Genomic DNA, 17,358 nt, shown 5'->3' with positions numbered 1-17,358 from the left:
TCTTCCCACTCTGAAAACCCTTCTTGAAAACATTCAGAGCCTGATGTAGAGTCGGACGCAAATTACACTTAACTCGTAAGTGTAATTACATCCCGTAATTAAACAGTATTCCAAGTCAAACGGACCTTTAGACCCGTGCAACTTAGAATACTATGCAAATTGTACAAACACTCCTCTTTATCTGCCTTGTGGGCCGGTGTGCATGATACACTTAAATGTATCAGTCACAACAGCCCTGTAAAGCAGATTAATGAATAAATAAATATTTTTTTTTAAATACAGCAAGGTCTGTTGTACAAGCAGGAAGCACCCGCAAAATACGTCTCCTAGAGACCTATCTGCGGCTGCTTTCAACTCCGCATAGCATGTAAAGTGCGTGAACATGCCTTTATATTGCTAGTCTCACCCACTACCTCCCCCGTTCCAGCTATCTAAGCACAGAGAGGTGCAAGGGGGAGATCCGTTTCAGTTGGAGTGAAAACTGAGGCGGGTCCTTGGCTCAAAGTGTTTTTTGCTATGTTCATTTGGCCTCGCTTCCGACTCTACATCAGGCCCTCAAAGTGAAACAAGGGCTAATCAGATACCACCCTGTATGTACAGCCACACCCCCAAATCACTAGGATTTGACCCGGCTTACTATTATACACTATTTAGGACACAGGAGGAGGAACCGACTTTGGGAGGTTTTTTTTTTTTCCCACTTTTAATCGGAGCAACTTCTTATCTAAAATGTACAATAGGTTGAAGCATTTTGTTTTATTAGATTGAGCCCATTATGACATGTCAAATAAGTTGTATACATTTTCCTATTTATTAATTATTTATCTATAGACATAATTGACTATTTTCTTACACACAGGAGTGTTTTTATGGCATGAGATGGCATTTGTCTCAGATGGGAACAGCTGAATAATTTGGGGCTATGTATACATGGGTATGTCGACAATGACTGAATATCTGGAGAAATACAATCTGAAATCTTGGTACCACTGGTTAATATTATCTGTTGTACGTGACCTTTTAATTGTGTGGCTCAGGCTTCTGGAAGCAGACTCCAAGTCCCTCCGCAGTGTCACCGGATCTTGCAGGACCAGCGTCACCTCCCCGGGGCCACCACCTCTGGACCAGGATAGCTGGGAGCTTTGGGGACGTATAGTCACTCACTGGGAGGAATGGACCAGGAGGAAGGAGAAGCTTTTGAAGGTTAGCGAGAGGCACCGATGGTCTGAGACAAGGAAGCGGTTCTGTGTGGCCGGACATGTCTAGGTTACATTTCTGTAGAGGGAAGAGGTTACATAGTTTATAATATTGCAGGACAATTTGGTAGAATGCTGGTAATTATTAACGCTTGTCTTACTATTGTAGTATTGGATCACTGCACAGATTCCTATGAAAATCTATGTTAATGATTGGCTCTGTTTGTACTAGGATGTGAAATGATAGTGTTTATGGAGTACACAACTGTACACTGTTTTACTGTATTGCTTTATAACCCAACCAATTAATGATGTAGCTGTGGACAAATGACTGTTTCTCCTACTTCTTTTACTTCCACACAGGAGCTGATCCGGAAGGGGATCCCACATCACTTTAGGGCCATGGTATGGCAGATGTTGTGTAACGCAACAGACATGCCGGTGAAGAAGCAGTACGCCGATCTTCTGAGGATGTCTTCACCATGTGAGAAGCTGATTCGGCGGGATATTGCACGAACGTACCCCGAGCATGACTTCTTCAGGGGCCAAGACAGTCTGGGGCAGGAGGGGCTGTTTAATGTCATGAAGGTAAGACATGGACGCAGCCGGAGAGGCAAGATAGAAACCCAAATATAGGAGGTGGGATGGGCAGATCTGAGCTAGAGGAAATTGAAAACAAAGCGAACAAATAAAAAATAAAGAAAACTTTAACAACACCATTACACTTCTATATAAAAAAACTTAAATGTTGTTAAGGTTGCAAACGAATCTTAATTTCCCAATGCCCAGAGATTATGTGATGCAATCATTCATAAAATCACCTTATAAATGATATAATTAATGATATTGCTGATTATGTCTCATAGAACATTCCAAACTTTTATCTACATCACTGAGATCACAACACATATAGATTGTGATGTCAAATAATCCTTGAGTATTAAAGGACACCTAATCACCAAAATTGACATTGTCAGATATAAACCATCACGGTAATAGATTACACAGTGTTAATCTGACATTCCACTGTAGCGCTGTTAAAAAGTAAACTATTACCTCCCCACTGTATTACAAAGTTGAGTATGCAGTAATTTGAGCTACTGTGACATCACTGGCTCCACTCCTGTTTATGAACTAACTATTCCACAAAGTTCTTTTCTGCTCAGCCAGTTAGCCAAGCTGTCAGTCACTTTGTGTCTGCTGTGTTACAGTAGTCAATACCTCTTAACATGGCAGCCTGTTGCAGACAAGTGAGAGCATGGTGGTCTTATTTAGCCAAGTATGCTTTTGAATAATATACTTGGCACACATCTTGGTAGACCAAACTATCATAAATACAGCTATTTTATGGAGTCTTATCCATCACAGAAGAGGGCCACTTCACAGGAAGAGGGTTCAGAAGTCTAAAAGCTGTCATCACACTGTAAAATGTAACCTCATTAATTACACCCGTCCATATTGTGTCTTTAATAATCTGCTTCTGCTTAACATTAAGTAAACGCAAAACATAGAGGCATCTTCAGGAGTACACAAAGATGTACAGTTGTTAGTAGGTGAATGAATACCCTGGATTATTGGTGGAATTGTTCAGAAATCTGTGTGTGTGGGAGTCGCACTGTGCCGTTCAATCAGAGAAATGTGATCAGATAGCATAGAATTATGGTTGGATGAAATGTAAGATTTGGCTGAGATGTATATACAGACTGGTGTGCTCTCCCCGCAGGCGTACTCCCTGATAGACCGGGAAGTGGGTTACTGTCAGGGCAGTGCCTTCATTGTGGGACTACTTCTAATGCAGGTGAGCTTCTTATAATACATGTATGTAGAAACACAGTATCTGTATAAACAGTGACTTCTGGTGTCCTCACTTCAGTGACCTTTATTCACGTTACAGAACCCCTCTGTGACTTGTAATAAAATCCATCTGATGTACAGCCAGGAATGCATATCTCCTCCGTTCTCTTCTTCTTCAGGGTTTCCGTCCTTTACGTCATTTCTCACATGTTTATTGTCCTTTCCCATGTAGATGCCGGAGGAGGAAGCCTTTTGTGTGTTTGTTCGGCTAATGCAGGAGTATCGTTTACGGGAACTGTTTAAGCCCAGCATGGCTGAGCTCGGCCTGTGTATATATCAGCTGGAATACATGTTACAGGTACGCCCCGCACCTCGCTTGTTCGTTTACACATTGGAAGGCTACCTTTCTATGCAGCCTCAGAGCTTCGCCTCCCCCGATGTTGTCACGTAGCTCAGAAAGGCTTCAACAGCTTTATTCCTGGTAACGTTTATACAACAGAGATCTCTACTGAAGCAGTGTAAGAAAGACAATGGTTATTAATAATAATATTGATAATAATCTACTTTGTGTTCATCCACTTGGCTTAGTTTGGTAACTTTGAGAAGGAGACAGCAGCTAGCATACATCAGAAACACTGAGAACTACATAATGTGTAAGTCTAATTGAGCAATGTTAACAATTGTGTTATGGACATTCAAATGCTCACATTGGTTCCAGGACGCTCCTGAACCATTAGAATGTTTTTATTCAATACAGATTGGTACAGCCCTGTTATAATTCACTGATTGGCTACTGGTTGGCTTATACCCAATAAACGTTATAATGCTTTGATTGTGTACAGGTTGATATAGTGCAGAAAATGTTATAATGCTCCTTCTGGGAAAAGATTGATCTAGCCCTGTCAATGGGTATAAGGATCATCATCATCATTTAATTAGAGCAAATTCCATAGCGCTTTACAATTGGGAACAAACCGTAATAAAACAATACTGGGTAATACATACAGACAGAGAGGTAAGAGGACCCTGCTCACAAGGTACAATTTATGGGATGATCGAGCATAGGTAGATATAAGCCAGCAAACGTTGTATTGCTTTCAGTTTGGTCTAGCCCTCAGAGGGTTGTAGTGCATTGATTGGCTGCAAGTGGATTCTAACTCCACCCTCATTCCAGTCACACACGGAGATCACTGAGCTACAGGTGAGAGAATAGGCTCATACCCAGTAACATTGTCTCCCACAGAAATCTTCAAAAATACCATAAAGTTTTGCTGGTCCTACCCCCATAGTGTGTACGGCCACATCTTATAGCTTGCACTGCACTGAATAATGACCGTCGGGGGCTACTTATTTGTATTTTTTCCATCCTTTATATATTTATTATTTTACAGGACCAGCTGCCAGAGTTAAATCTCCATTTCCGCTCTCACTGCTTCCACACGTCCATGTATGCTTCGTCCTGGTTTTTAACGCTGTTCCTCACAACATTCCCTTTGCCCGTGGCCACCCGTGTCTTTGATATTTTCATCTATGAGGTAAGTGGCAGCCTGGACCGCTGGCTGCCAGGAACTGATTGGATCAGTCTGTGATGTCATCTGATCATGCTGATATCCGGTGTCCTCTTACAGGGTCTGGAGGTCATCTTCCGAGTCGGGATGGCTCTACTGACGGTAAATCAGTCTGAGCTGATGCAGCTGGATATGGAAGGGATGTCGCAGGCAAGTGTTTTCAGTGCAAAAAAAATTATGTAGCCGAATAAAAATGGATGAGCAGGTTACAGGATTTCCTCAGTAATGCCCCCATTGGAAACAATGTTTATGGACAAATTTTCAGAACTTGAAATGTAAACGTCTTCATTAATCATAATATAAAAACTGCTCGTGCTGTATCCGTGCATGACATTGGGTAGGGATTAGTGTGGTGAGGACAGGTCCGTCTATCGCTAGAGTGATATCCAACATAGAGGCTTTGAGCTGCCTCGGGGCTCAGAGTGAGGTCATGACCACATTCTAGGCAGCTCTGCCCCAGAAACAGTGATGTGAGGTCATGAAAATCCTCAGGCCATTTCCCATTACCATGCATGCGTGCTGTAACTCCATCCCAGCTCCAGGACCCTCAGGTGGACGGTCACAGAAATCGTCAGAAGACAAACATGGGGGAAATAGTGGAAATGTTGTCCCTCTTTCCTCCATATTTGACGTGAGTAGACCCCGTTGAATATAGTCAGGATATTGGGACAGAATAGAAAGCACAGATATGCTCTGGACTTGGACCTCTGGCATTATGGCTAATTTTCTATTAATATATCTGGTTTAATTCATATGAAAAGAGATATCGGTGGGCTCCGTGAATATCTTGTAGACCATCAGAGACCTTTGTTTTGTAACAGGATTGTATTTGTTTGTTATCTCAGTATTTTCAGAAGGTAATCCCGCACCAGTTTGACAGCTGCCCAGATAAACTGATCCTTAAGGCATACCAAGTCAAGTACAACCCAAAGAGAATGAAGCGGTACGGAGGAGCTGGGTATATAGAGTCATTCCCAGTGAGCTTCTGGCTTTCAAGCTGAGACCTTTTGTTGTTTATCCTCCTATAGATTGGAAAAAGAATATGCTGCTATTAAAAGCAAAGAGATGGAAGAGCAAATTGAAATCAAGGTGACTGTCTGCTGAAAAATATAAAACACGTTGCTGGTTATGTCTTCAAGCCAGATGAGAGAACTCACAGTAGAGTCATTTCTCTAAAAATAAGAAGTTGTTGTCTCCCTCTAGATCCCACACACTAGAGCTGGCTAGATTGTAAACAGGACCCTCCTTATTCCCCCTTATCTTCTCGTCTATCACCCACCTCTGCTACTCTGTAAATCTCTTGTTTCCCTATCGCTCAGCACTGTAGAATTTTACAAATTTAAGTTATTAATAATTAAGAGTTATGTCTAGATCTCAGACAAGTCATTTCCCTGTAGATCTCTGGGCAAGAGTTAGATGGGAAGTAAAGAGTTAAGCCTCTCTAGAGCCAGTAAATGGTAATTAGGGAATTAAAAAAGCATGTACTTCTAGAACCAGGCAACGCTGAATGCAAGCAGATGTCCCTCAGCACATCGGGTCGCTTATAGTGTTGTCTTCACATTTACTAACGTGCAGCGTTCCAGAAGCTGGGTGTCTGCTGCCACCCCTCATTTCACCAGAAGAACTAACTTCCTCTTGGTTTGGACATAAATGAATCTAGAGTTTACAGAAATAAAGGTAGAGTCATGTCCCTATAGAGCTGTACAAGCAGAAAAGAGGTCCACAACAGCCAGGGCTAGCTGCTAATAATACCAAGCATCGCGGCTGCGGCTCAGTAGGAGTAATGTAAGTAAAAGACTATTATGGCTGGCTTGAAGGGTTTTTCTGTGCCTGACTCCTGTCCTATTTCTCATCACTATGTGCAGCGCTTACGAACGGAGAACAGACTTCTAAAGCAGCGCATTGAAACGCTAGAAAAGGTAGGGCTTTGTCCTTCTGTTCCTTCTTACCTCATCACACTGTCTACCGTAATGTCAGTTTGCTCCTTCCCCGCATTCCCTACATGAGACGTTTAAAGATGGCTGCCTTGACTTTCTCTCCCCAAGTTTAGCATGGATGAATCTTATAAACAAATTCTACTACCTGGAGCATACCATGCCCGCTACATAGATATGGAGTATTCCATAGTAGTGGCTGTACACATACTAGAAGACATATTTTTAAGGCAGCCATTTTTTATTCTCCCAATGTAATTTCTTCCATTGGAGTAATGTTATTTCAAAAGTGGTTTTGGTGAAACCTGTCTAATTCTGTCCTGCTTCTCCTAGTGCGGTGGTGGTTACCTTTTTCTTTCTCTCTCCCCGCTATATCTCCTTTTGTTTCTCTCTCGCTCTTTTTCTTCCTTTCCTCTCTCTCTCTCTCTCTGTTGCCTCATCTTTGTGGACTGTCTCATAGGAAAGTGCTGCCTTAGCGGACAGGCTCATCCAGGTACAGTTACCTATCTTCTTGTCTTATTTGTCTTTAGGATCATCCCTCTGATTCCATCTTTCCTGGTGTATTTTTCCTGTCACAAGCAAGGACAGATGTAGAAGGGTGGGGAGCAATGAGACCCTTCCTAGGAAAGTTGAATGTCAACTTGTTGGGGTGATAGAAGGAAAAATCCATACAGATTGTGGATGGTGACTACAGGATAGTGGTTATAGACATAGAGGAAATTGGGGCATTTAAAAAACCTGGTCTCTCTATGTTTGGGGACTGAGCTATCAGGCCTGCAGTAACGCAAGGCAGAGTGAGGATGATAGAAATAACTTTCCCTGGCTCCTCCCACACAGGGTCAGGTTACAAGGGCTCAGGAAGCAGAGGAGAATTACGCCATAAAGAGAGAGCTGGCCGTGGTAAAACAGCAATATTACACCGCTGCTGAGAATCTACAGAGCGCGCAAAACCTTATTCGGCAGCTGCAGGATAAACAGGTGGGAAAATTCATCCTTTCTGACGCTCTGTTTCTAGACTCCTTCTAGAACATCAACACTGTACAGTTTCATTTTATAATTAATTAACAAGTTGAAGTTATAAACTTTGTGTCATAAAGAAGTGTGTTTGACTCCACAATCTTCTGGCATCGGTTTGATAGGAGCTTCTCTTTACTACTCTGCTGCTGTTGACGTTTAGCTGCCTTGATTGGCTACATGTTGCTCTAGCCCTTCCCACTTCAAACTGGACTACACATGAGCTGCTGGAGTTGGTGCAGCTGAAATTCTCCTGTGCTGATGTCAACATCTTCATTTATTTTATTTAATCCTTAATATGTATATACTACAATACTGCTCGGTTTAGCTTAATTTATGTCTTCTCCACTCTGCAAGAAATGCCCCCAATCTGCCCAATTTCGGCAATCAGGCACACCCCAAAGAGGCTGCCTTATTGATCCACAGATCCATGTGCTTCCCCATAAAACAGGTGTGTATGCACAAATGGAGGCAGGTTATGTCACAAAACTGCATTTGCACTGCACTTATTTTTAATATTCAATAAATTAGTTTTGTGCCTTTTGAAGTACTTCCTCTATAAAATACACTTATATAGAGTGCATTCTCCACCCCTTGAAGTTCAGCAGAGTATAGTGCCCCACCAAATGAAATCTTGTGTTTGTATTTATATAAAAACAACTGCATTATTGCAGGTAGCTCTTATTTCATATGGAATACCCCATTCTGTCCAATGGTTGACTTGGCGCACCTATTTTTATGAACATCCTTTGATCAACACCAGTTTATCACAGCAATCGGTGTAACTGGAAAACATGCCAAAAAATGGGTGCATGTGGGCTCAAAGCTGGGAAGAGTGGCCTTAGCTCTACATGAGTTCAATCAGTAGTATACATACGGATAGACAAGTGTGAACACATTGTGCTATATACTTTCATGTCTACAATTCTGCACACGCTATGATCTACAAATTAAAAACGGACAAACATTTGTACATATACAAAAAACAATAGGAGATGCCTGTACAACACATAAGCTGGGCCAGTCAAAGGTCTATCTTAATCGTACCTAATTTTGATTACAATTTCACCCTTTGCAGTTGCTAATCAAATTTGCAGCTAAATACATAATTGAGGATGCAATTGCTTGCGATCATGTCTCTTATCAGCCGTGGGATTGTAGAATGTAAATATGAAGACCCCCTTCCCAGTCACTACTTATATGTGAAATTCTCACCTTGGGAAGTATTTGGTGTAATCTATTGTAGGCCAAGTATATATTTATTGCCCCTCCCCCCCTCGTTGCAGGGTGATCCACGCATCACAGAAGAACTAGTTACCCACCTGGAGACAGAGCGAGAACAGTCACGGCTTAGAGAAGCGGAGACACTGGGAGCCCTAAAAGAGATGCAAGAGAAAGTGGTAGAGCTAGAAAAGGTGAGACAATAATCTGGTAAATGTCTTCTAGAAGTAGCACACTCCTCACCAGCTAGGATACATTGATATGGTTCAGACCAGTTGACGGTAATGACACAACCTAGTCCACAAAATGTTTGTACTAGTTAGAGAAGATGAACTATGATGTGGGGTAAAGATGAGACACTCGTCAGACCAGGTAGAGAGCTGACACCATGTCATGGTCTATTCCAGCCAGAGGAGGTTCGATAGACAAAGACATTGGGCCTGAACCATCAAGACACGCATACTGAGCACAACATGTGGTTGTTTTAAAACACCCATAAATCGGCTCTGTGCATCCCGAGTACATCAAGGAGCGGATCTGAAGATACGTGTGGTTATCAATACGGGTGCAGGTCTGCTCTGCTCTACTACACAGGACACTGCAGGATACGTCCAATACCTGTGTAGAATATAAATTTGCAAAAAAACGCACTGAAAAAAATATACAGAATTATCAGTCACCAGTTAGTAATAAATAAATGATAAAACAGGGAAAAATACATTTATTAGGATGTTCTTAATGTCTACTGAACATAAAATACATTTTTACAGTTGCTCCTGTTTGCAAACACATGTTATAGCATGGATAGAAGACTGTCATCACTACTTAGCAGGACTTAGACTAGCCCTGTAGCTGGAGCAAGAGATACTGAAGAGAAAAAAACTCTGCCGTGCCTAGAGCTGGATTCGTATGTGGCTGCGTGCACTTGAGTTTGGCACGCCCTCACTGTAAATTGACTATGGCAAAACTCCCCTTTCCCGCTTTGTTCACTCCTCGAAATTATAGGTGTTTGGAGACGAAGCGGACATGGTTGTGTTCACCAGGGTAAGGTCCAGTTCTGGGCATGCCCAGATTGATTTTGCGTACGATATGCTCAAAATCGGCAGATATGTGCCTTGATGAATCAGGGCCATTGTTGGTACAAGCTGGAAAGGCGACAGTGTCATGGTCTATTCCAGCTAGAGAAGGTTAGATAGACAAAGACATTGATTTTACCAGCTAGTAATGGTGAGACATTAGCTGGTCCTAAATCACTCAAAGAAAATGTCACTTACTGGGTTGGGAACAGCTAGAGAACAGGACATATCCACCAGTTTAGTTCAGTCTCTGAGCAAGGACAGTGAGACCGCTAAAGAAAAATTAGAATCACTCTCATGGATTTGTTCTATTCCTCAGCGGAACAGCGCTCTTCCCGATGAGAGTAACATTGCTATGCTTCAGGAAGAAGTGCAAGTTCTGAGGAAGAGGGAAGCCCATGCTCTCCAGGTGATGCGTGAAGGACAGCAACAAGTGATAGAGCTGAGTGACCGATGGCAGGTGAGAGGCACACCTCAATATGTCTTCTGCTTCCCTCCTAGTCCTTATAGTCTCTTCAGCATTTGTCATAATCATACTTTATTTCTTGTCATGCCACTTTTTCATTATGTAGTCCCTGTCGTCCCGGGGTGGAGGTATTTGGAAAGACTCTCCTCGTAAGAGTGCAACAGGGGACCTACAGGATGAGGTCATGTCTTGTCGGTTAAGAGAAGCCATGGCTCAAAGCGAGACACGTGAACTTCGCCAAAGAGTCCTTGTACTGGAAAGTCAGGTGACTCTGCACTTGCCATCAGTGGTCGTGTTCTGTATTGTATCCTGTACATTCTATAAGTGCAGAGTGCTGATTGTATCACACTGTGGTCAGCCGAGCTTAATCCTGCTCCATTCTGGAAAGAGCAAAAGTGACTGACTCCTATTAGATGACAAGCGGAAAAGAGGGTTGTACCCTTCTTTTGAGTTCTACACGTGCTTCTTCAGTATGTTAAAAAGAGGGATGGATAAAGCTAGATTGCATATAACAAGTATTTATTAAGTTATGGCCAAATGCACTTAAATTGAATGAAAGATGTGTTTCTCCAGACCTTGACTGTGGCCCTGTCATATAACATAAGTCATTACTTGATGAAGTGGCCCTTTTTGACAAGGCTTCTGTTAAAGAGCACGTTAAGCTGTTATTTGACAATAAAGCCTGTGTGTGTGTGTGTGTGTGTGTGTGTGTGTGTGTGCATGTGTATATATATGTATATATATATGTATATATATATATATATATATATATATATATATATATATATATATATATATATATATATATATATATATATATATATATTATTCTATTATATAATATAATATTATCTATGCAGCTTGCTATACCTCCCATCCCATTGCTGATGGCTGGCATGTTTATAATACTACTTAGAAGGTGATATTTATCTAAATTGTATCAGTCTAGACTGTTGGGAGGTGTCTGTGGTATAGCAACACTGTATTTTGTTTGACAGATGCAATGTAACGGAAATGCTCTGTGAATTTACATACAAGAGCATAGCCAGTGATGTCAGAACACACATAACTGACCTTGCATCCTTTTGCTGTTTAAGCTTTTTGTCTTATATCCGCAACATTTGTTTGCTGTTTGTAGTGGAAGGTCAGGTTAAGATGTAATATAATAATGTACCTTCATGCTTCACAAACTACTGGAAAGTGACAGCAGGTCCTAAGTCTTGGCACCCCATCAATCTATAATGAGTCAGCCAGCAGCGTAAGACTAACCTATGTGCATTGTGTGTGGATGAAGTTTTTCCAACTGGTGTAAATAATGTGAAGCCTCCTGTTCCCTCCAGGAGGTGATGCACGAGAAGCACCTCTCACGGCTGGAGAGAGAGTGCAAAGAGCTGAAAGAGAGGCTGCAAAATGAGGCCACACAGAACAAGGCTCTGCAGTCACAGATGAGTGAGGCTAAGCGGAGACATGCGGTGACAGAGTGCAAGGTGAGACTAAGGAGAACTGTTTGTTGGCCACTGTATGTTGAACCATTTATGGAGAGCAAGACCAGTACCGCGCATCACGTCTATATATGCACAATGCCACCTACTTTTACTGGTCCACACTTACACAGACCCTTCATGGTCCTCCTGTATATCCGGTGCATGCGTGACCATTGTAGTCTGAGGATTGCATGCATGGCTTGTCACCACTAAGCACGGCTTACTGTCCTCTTTATCATTCATTTAGACTTTAATTCGTTTACCGATGACCCTCAATATTTTTTAATTGAACTCTTTATTAAAATAATTATTTTGTTTAGTTAATACCCTGTCTCCAAGTTTTCCTGGTCACACTATAAAAAGAAATCTTGTTTTTGTGGATTGGGTGCACAGCACAGATCTGAGGAGCACCAACCAGAGAATCACCCCATCCTAAATTTGCTTTGTCCGCATTTTGCGTGGCAAGTTTAAGTGCAGTTCCTTACAAAGTATGCTCAGAGTTTGTGACCGTACATCAGTCAATGCAGGACTCTTGCTCAGCACAACCGGTGTGTAAATGACCCACTTTGTGTTTCCTCAGAATAAAGAAGAGGTGATGGCAGTGAGGCTGAGAGAAGCGGACAGCATGGCAGCCGTTGCTGAGATGCGTCAGAGGATAGCTGATCTGGAGATACAGGTGAAATACTTCTATGATCTTTCTAGACATGGGGTAGGCAACCTGCAGCTCTCCAGGTGTTTGTGAAACTACAAGTCCCAGCATGCTTTGCCAGTAGATAACCAGCAGATAGGTGGCAAGGCATGCTGGGATTTGTAGTTTCACAAACACCTGGAGAGCCGCAAGTTGCCTACCCCTATTCTAGACTGTCCATTTTCCCCAACTTCCATCTGATCATGAACTCATTCATCTCATGCCGTGTTCTCCTTGTGACCAGTCATGCTCCCAGTGGTGAGTGCTGCTTTCTGACTCCCTCTCATCTCTCCCAGAAAGAGGAGGGGGTGATACAAGGAAAACTGAATGATTCGGACTCTTCACAGTATATCCGGGAGCTGAAGGATCAGATCGAAGAGCTGAGGCAGGAGGTCAGTCCATGTATCATCATCATCATTTATTTATATAGCGCCACTAATTCCGCAGTGCATTGGAGCTTACAGTCTAAATTCCCTAATATAGACACACACACAGACAGAGAGTGAGACAGACAGAGACAAGGGTCAATTTTGATTGCAGCCAATTAACCTACCAGTATGTTTTTGGAGTGTGGGAGGAAACCAGAGCACCCGGAGGAAAACCACACAAACACAGGGAGAACATACAAACTCCACACAGATAAGGCCTTGGTCGGGAATCGAACCCATGACCCTAGTGCTGTGAGGCAGAGGTGCTAACCACTAGGCCACTCTGCTGCCCTGGCTATAGATGAAGTATTTAACTCACCAGTATGATAGAATGTCGTCATATAATTTCTATTGATATGAAGGGGAATTCGCATGTCCATTAAATGTCTACTTTATCTGTTTAAAGACATCTGGTTATGGACAGGTCTTAAGGTCCAGTACAATGTAATACTGTCTTTTAAACAGCTTATCACTTGATTATAATTATCTTTTATATATATTTCTCTCTCGTCTCCAAAGATTCTCCTGATGCGAGGTCACAAACCTTATTCTGACTCCATAAACTTTGATGGACTGCACCTCTCCTCCCGCTCAGGGCGTGAGGATGAAGACTCTCTCCCTTCCTCAGATGAGGAGCTTCTCTCTCGACCCCTTGGAGTCTTGCAAGATGCCCTCTATCCCCACTCTCCACATAAGTCTTGCTTCCTGCGGCACCTCAGAAGTTCTGCCAGCTCTGACAGTGAAGAAGGAGTAGAAACCAACGGGGCTACTTCTGATTCGCCCCCCGAGCCTGCGGAGGAAGAATAGCACTGAAGAAATAAGTGGGTAGAAATAAAGGAGTGGAAAATACCTTTTTGTATCCTTTCTGGCACTGTGGGAATTTTAAGGCCTCTGAAGGAGGAGCTTCTGTTTGAGGATCAGCAACTCAAGGCTACGCAATGGATGCTTGAATTGCTCCTCCGTGTCCCAATGAGGTTCCTTGAAATTAGAGGAGGAGTCCCAGTCACACTACTCCATGCAGTATACAACGTGAACCTCTGGTCAATCAATAGAAGTGTGGGAAACAGACTAAGACTTTCACAAGCTCTTGTTGGACTTAAGAAGGAGACAACAATAGAGGGTTCTTACTGGCATCCATCAAGTATTATTGTGGATGTTCTTAATTTAACATTCTGATTCTTAACACTAACCTGAGGTGAATCTACACTGTTAACGAGCTTTAAACCCTTAGAAGACTAACCAGTACCATGGTGACAAGGGACATTGGGCAAACTGCAATGAGAAATACTGAAACCCTTACGTGCATTACCAGTAATAAGGGACAAGAGAGAGCGCCTTTAAAAGTGTTATATCTAAGTGAAGAAAATATTTGAATGAACTACATTTACTATTGTAAGACCTTGCCATTAAAAGGAGTGTCTCCTGGTCAGGGGCGCACGCAGGATCTTTAGGGGGGGGGGGGTTTCCCCTCAAAAAAACATATAGAGAGAGCTGCAGCTCCATTTCGGCGACACTGCACTGAACAGCAGCTGCGGCACTGTCAAAGAAGCGTCCGTGGCGATGCTGTATTGTACTACAATACAGCACCGCCGCGGACGCTTCTTTGACAGAGCCGCAGCTGCTGTATAGTAAAGTGCCGCTATGTAGGGACACTGTTCTTTGCGGAGGGGAGGGGTTTCTGGAGAACCAGAAACCCCCCTGCGTGCGCCCCTGCTGGTTGAAGTTCAGGTGTAGAGGCCGAGGATCAGCATTCCTACTTAAAGAAGTGTTACAACCTGTAAATACTGTATTCACTTGATTGGAAATTTAGTTTAAGGTTGATTGTACTCTACCTATGAAAACATGATGTCTTAAAGTGTACCCATCACCTGCACCCAGTGGAGGCGGCCATTTTGTGGGTCGAACCAATATTCATAAGAATGAATCCCGAATCATTAGGGACCTGTACCTCAGTGATATCACTGGTTACTAGTTAATTGATAGGTTGTATTGAATATTTGTTCAGGCCATTGTGTACTTAATGAAGTGCCGCAGTGGTATCAGCAGTCGCTAGAGACTTAATTGGCTGCAGTCTCACAAAATGGCTGCCTCTGCTGGGTGAAGGTGGTTGGTCCATTTGTTTTCTAGGCCACGAGCCAAAAAAAAGCATAATACTACTTCTAAATAAGAAAGAGAGTCCATTTAGGCTTTACAGAATGCAACAGTGATTTAAAGACTATAGTCTATTGGACCACTACTTCCTCTCTTCATTTAAAGATAAAAATAAATAAATCTTAGAAATCAGACTACTTAGAGGTCGACTACAAATAAAGAGGTTTAGCTTCATAAAATAGCACTAACAGACTTGTATAATAACATGGTACGCTGCGCATAAATGTGCTGTATCCATAGCAACTAATCAGATTCTAGCTGCCATTTTGTATTGTAGTTGAGGAAATGAAGGTGGACATATGGTTGCTGTGGGCTATAGCAGGTTTGTGCCCATGGTATGTTACATAAGCCCACAAGTCCAGTTAGTGACGCACTTTCCCCATTTCAGAGATAAAGAACATACAGAGTAAGACAAGATGGCTGCTGACCTAAAATTGTACGGGACAAAGGTGCTCGATCAGAGCTTGCCAAACTATTTCCGCCATGCAAGCCTCATAGCTCTGCCTCCACCCAGCCTTTGTCTAAACCCTAATGGAGACATTTCCTTACCAGCCCAGTCATTTTACTACAGTGTTACTAAAACTCTGACACTAAAGAACAAATTGTGTTAATGTGTATATATTTATATATAATTATTTTTGTTTATTGTAAATGCTTCAGTGTTAACAAACCAATGATATATATCTTGCTTTTTTATTATTATTATTGTTATTTCTTGAAAGGTGCAAGACTCGAATATATATATATATATATATATATATATATATATATATATATATATATATATATATATATATATATACAAAATTTACACTTTATCATTTTACAAATGTAAAGAGTCACATTGTTACATATGCCTAATATATTGTATAAAGGGGATAAAACGTCCCTTTTATTGTTTTTATAGTAACGGCTTTTGTCTTGCACTAACTTTTATTTCTAAGCTGTAAAATACAGATACAAAATCTTAAGGCCACTGTGTTATCAAATTCGATACGTTTCAATTGCCACGGCTATTTTAGGACAAGTTACGTCAACCTGTGGCTCTCCTGCAGTTGGGGAACTACAAATCGCAGCATGCATTATCAGATACTGCTAGAGAGCCAAGGTTATTTAATCCTGATTTTCAGGTACATTTTTAGATTTGAATCTGAAGTTAATAGGTGAAAAGTTTCACCTGAATCTTTGGTCCTTTATAAGAAGTGCATACAAATATAAAAATATATACTTTACTTTAAAGTGCAATAAGTGCCCCCGAAATAAACCACTGCGTAAACTTTACACAATATGAAACATTTACGGTTTGTTTTTGATGGACAGAATATTAAACTCTGTCATGTATTTTCTCTGGCTGTATAATGTCAAATACTCCAGCGGACCTGAATATAATATTGTTGTGAACAGTGCACTATGTTTCGTGCAAGGAAGCACTTGCACACCTGATGTTTATATGTGTATAGTGTGTAAATATTGCTAAGTGTTGACGTCTAATTTTGTTGAGTGCCAAATGCACTAGAAGCAGACACTGAAGGGGACGCAGCGACGGTTCTCGCAGGTTGAGAACTGAGAGGACAATGATAAGACGATGGGTGCAGAGGAGATCCCTAGATGCCGGTGGGCTTGTTGGCAAAGCGATGCTCTTCACAAGTGCAGTGTTAATGTGCAGGCACACGGGATTATGGGAGTGGGGTGATGCTCTGCAGGCACAAGAGATATTGTGTTTTGAGAGTGACACTCTGGAGAAACGTAAGGTACTGTGATAGTCCAAAGAATCTTTGCAGACACACAAGGGCTTGTGGTAGCGGAATGAACCTCTGCAGACACATGAAGGTATAGTGTTTGAGGAGTGATGCTCTGCAATTGCCAGGTGCGGTGGATTTAGCGGTTTCATTTATATTTTGGGTGTGCTTTTTAAGGACAAAATGGATTCTCTGAGGCCTATTTGCAGAAAGCTGACTTAATGAACACCCTACAAATTGTGTCTGCTTGTACCCGTTGTGTTAGGAAGGTGCCACACCGCACCCCCTCTGCACTGCTACACTTCTTAATGAGTCATGTGGCTGGAACCCCTTCTGCGACTATTGTAGTGGCTGCTTAGGCCACAACTCACTTTATTCAATAAATACATTCACACTGTTATTAATAAAGCGTCTCTGTGTCATTCTATATGTAGGCTGGTAGTCCTGTGAGGAGAGCTATGTGTATACACTCTTGTGAATGATGTTACTCGATTGGCCATAAATTGTAATGTCTCCGGCGGATGGTAATATCGTGGGGCCTATTTAAAAACAGGGTACAATATGTTTCAATGGACTGTAACATCAAACATTTTTTGGGC

General features: G+C 42.0%; 1 protein-coding gene across 6 annotated transcripts in view; it reads left to right on the top strand.

Annotated features, from left to right (window-relative positions):
• EVI5L (ecotropic viral integration site 5 like) overlaps window positions 1–15,132 on the top strand; it is a 28,881-nt gene extending 13,749 nt beyond the window's left edge. For 2 of the 6 annotated variants that reach the window (XM_075206922.1, XM_075206921.1), the window contains exons 3-20: window positions 1,038–1,203; window positions 1,560–1,784; window positions 2,920–2,994; window positions 3,223–3,348; window positions 4,382–4,525; window positions 4,619–4,708; window positions 5,404–5,501; window positions 5,587–5,647; window positions 6,424–6,477; window positions 6,953–6,985; window positions 7,330–7,470; window positions 8,793–8,921; window positions 10,123–10,263; window positions 10,376–10,534; window positions 11,610–11,756; window positions 12,334–12,429; window positions 12,738–12,833; window positions 13,389–15,132. In XM_075206922.1, coding sequence (XP_075063023.1) covers window positions 1,038–1,203; window positions 1,560–1,784; window positions 2,920–2,994; window positions 3,223–3,348; window positions 4,382–4,525; window positions 4,619–4,708; window positions 5,404–5,501; window positions 5,587–5,647; window positions 6,424–6,477; window positions 6,953–6,985; window positions 7,330–7,470; window positions 8,793–8,921; window positions 10,123–10,263; window positions 10,376–10,534; window positions 11,610–11,756; window positions 12,334–12,429; window positions 12,738–12,833; window positions 13,389–13,676 — 2,269 coding nt within the window. In that variant the 3' untranslated portion in view covers window positions 13,677–15,132. Of the gene's footprint in view, window positions 1–1,037; window positions 1,204–1,559; window positions 1,785–2,919; window positions 2,995–3,222; window positions 3,349–4,381; window positions 4,526–4,618; window positions 4,709–5,403; window positions 5,502–5,586; window positions 5,648–6,423; window positions 6,478–6,952; window positions 6,986–7,329; window positions 7,471–8,792; window positions 8,922–10,122; window positions 10,264–10,375; window positions 10,535–11,609; window positions 11,757–12,333; window positions 12,430–12,685; window positions 12,834–13,388 lie in introns of those variants that run through there. The other 4 variants (XM_075206924.1, XM_075206923.1, XM_075206927.1 and 1 more) reach the window with 4 other exon arrangements.
• The last annotated feature ends 2,226 nt before the right edge of the window (window positions 15,133–17,358 follow it).

This window comes from Mixophyes fleayi, chromosome 4 (genome assembly GCF_038048845.1).
Source record: "Mixophyes fleayi isolate aMixFle1 chromosome 4, aMixFle1.hap1, whole genome shotgun sequence".
NCBI lineage: Eukaryota > Metazoa > Chordata > Amphibia > Anura > Limnodynastidae > Mixophyes > Mixophyes fleayi.
Note: the sequence above shows the minus strand (reverse complement) of the source record. Positions and strands in the feature narration are given on the sequence as shown.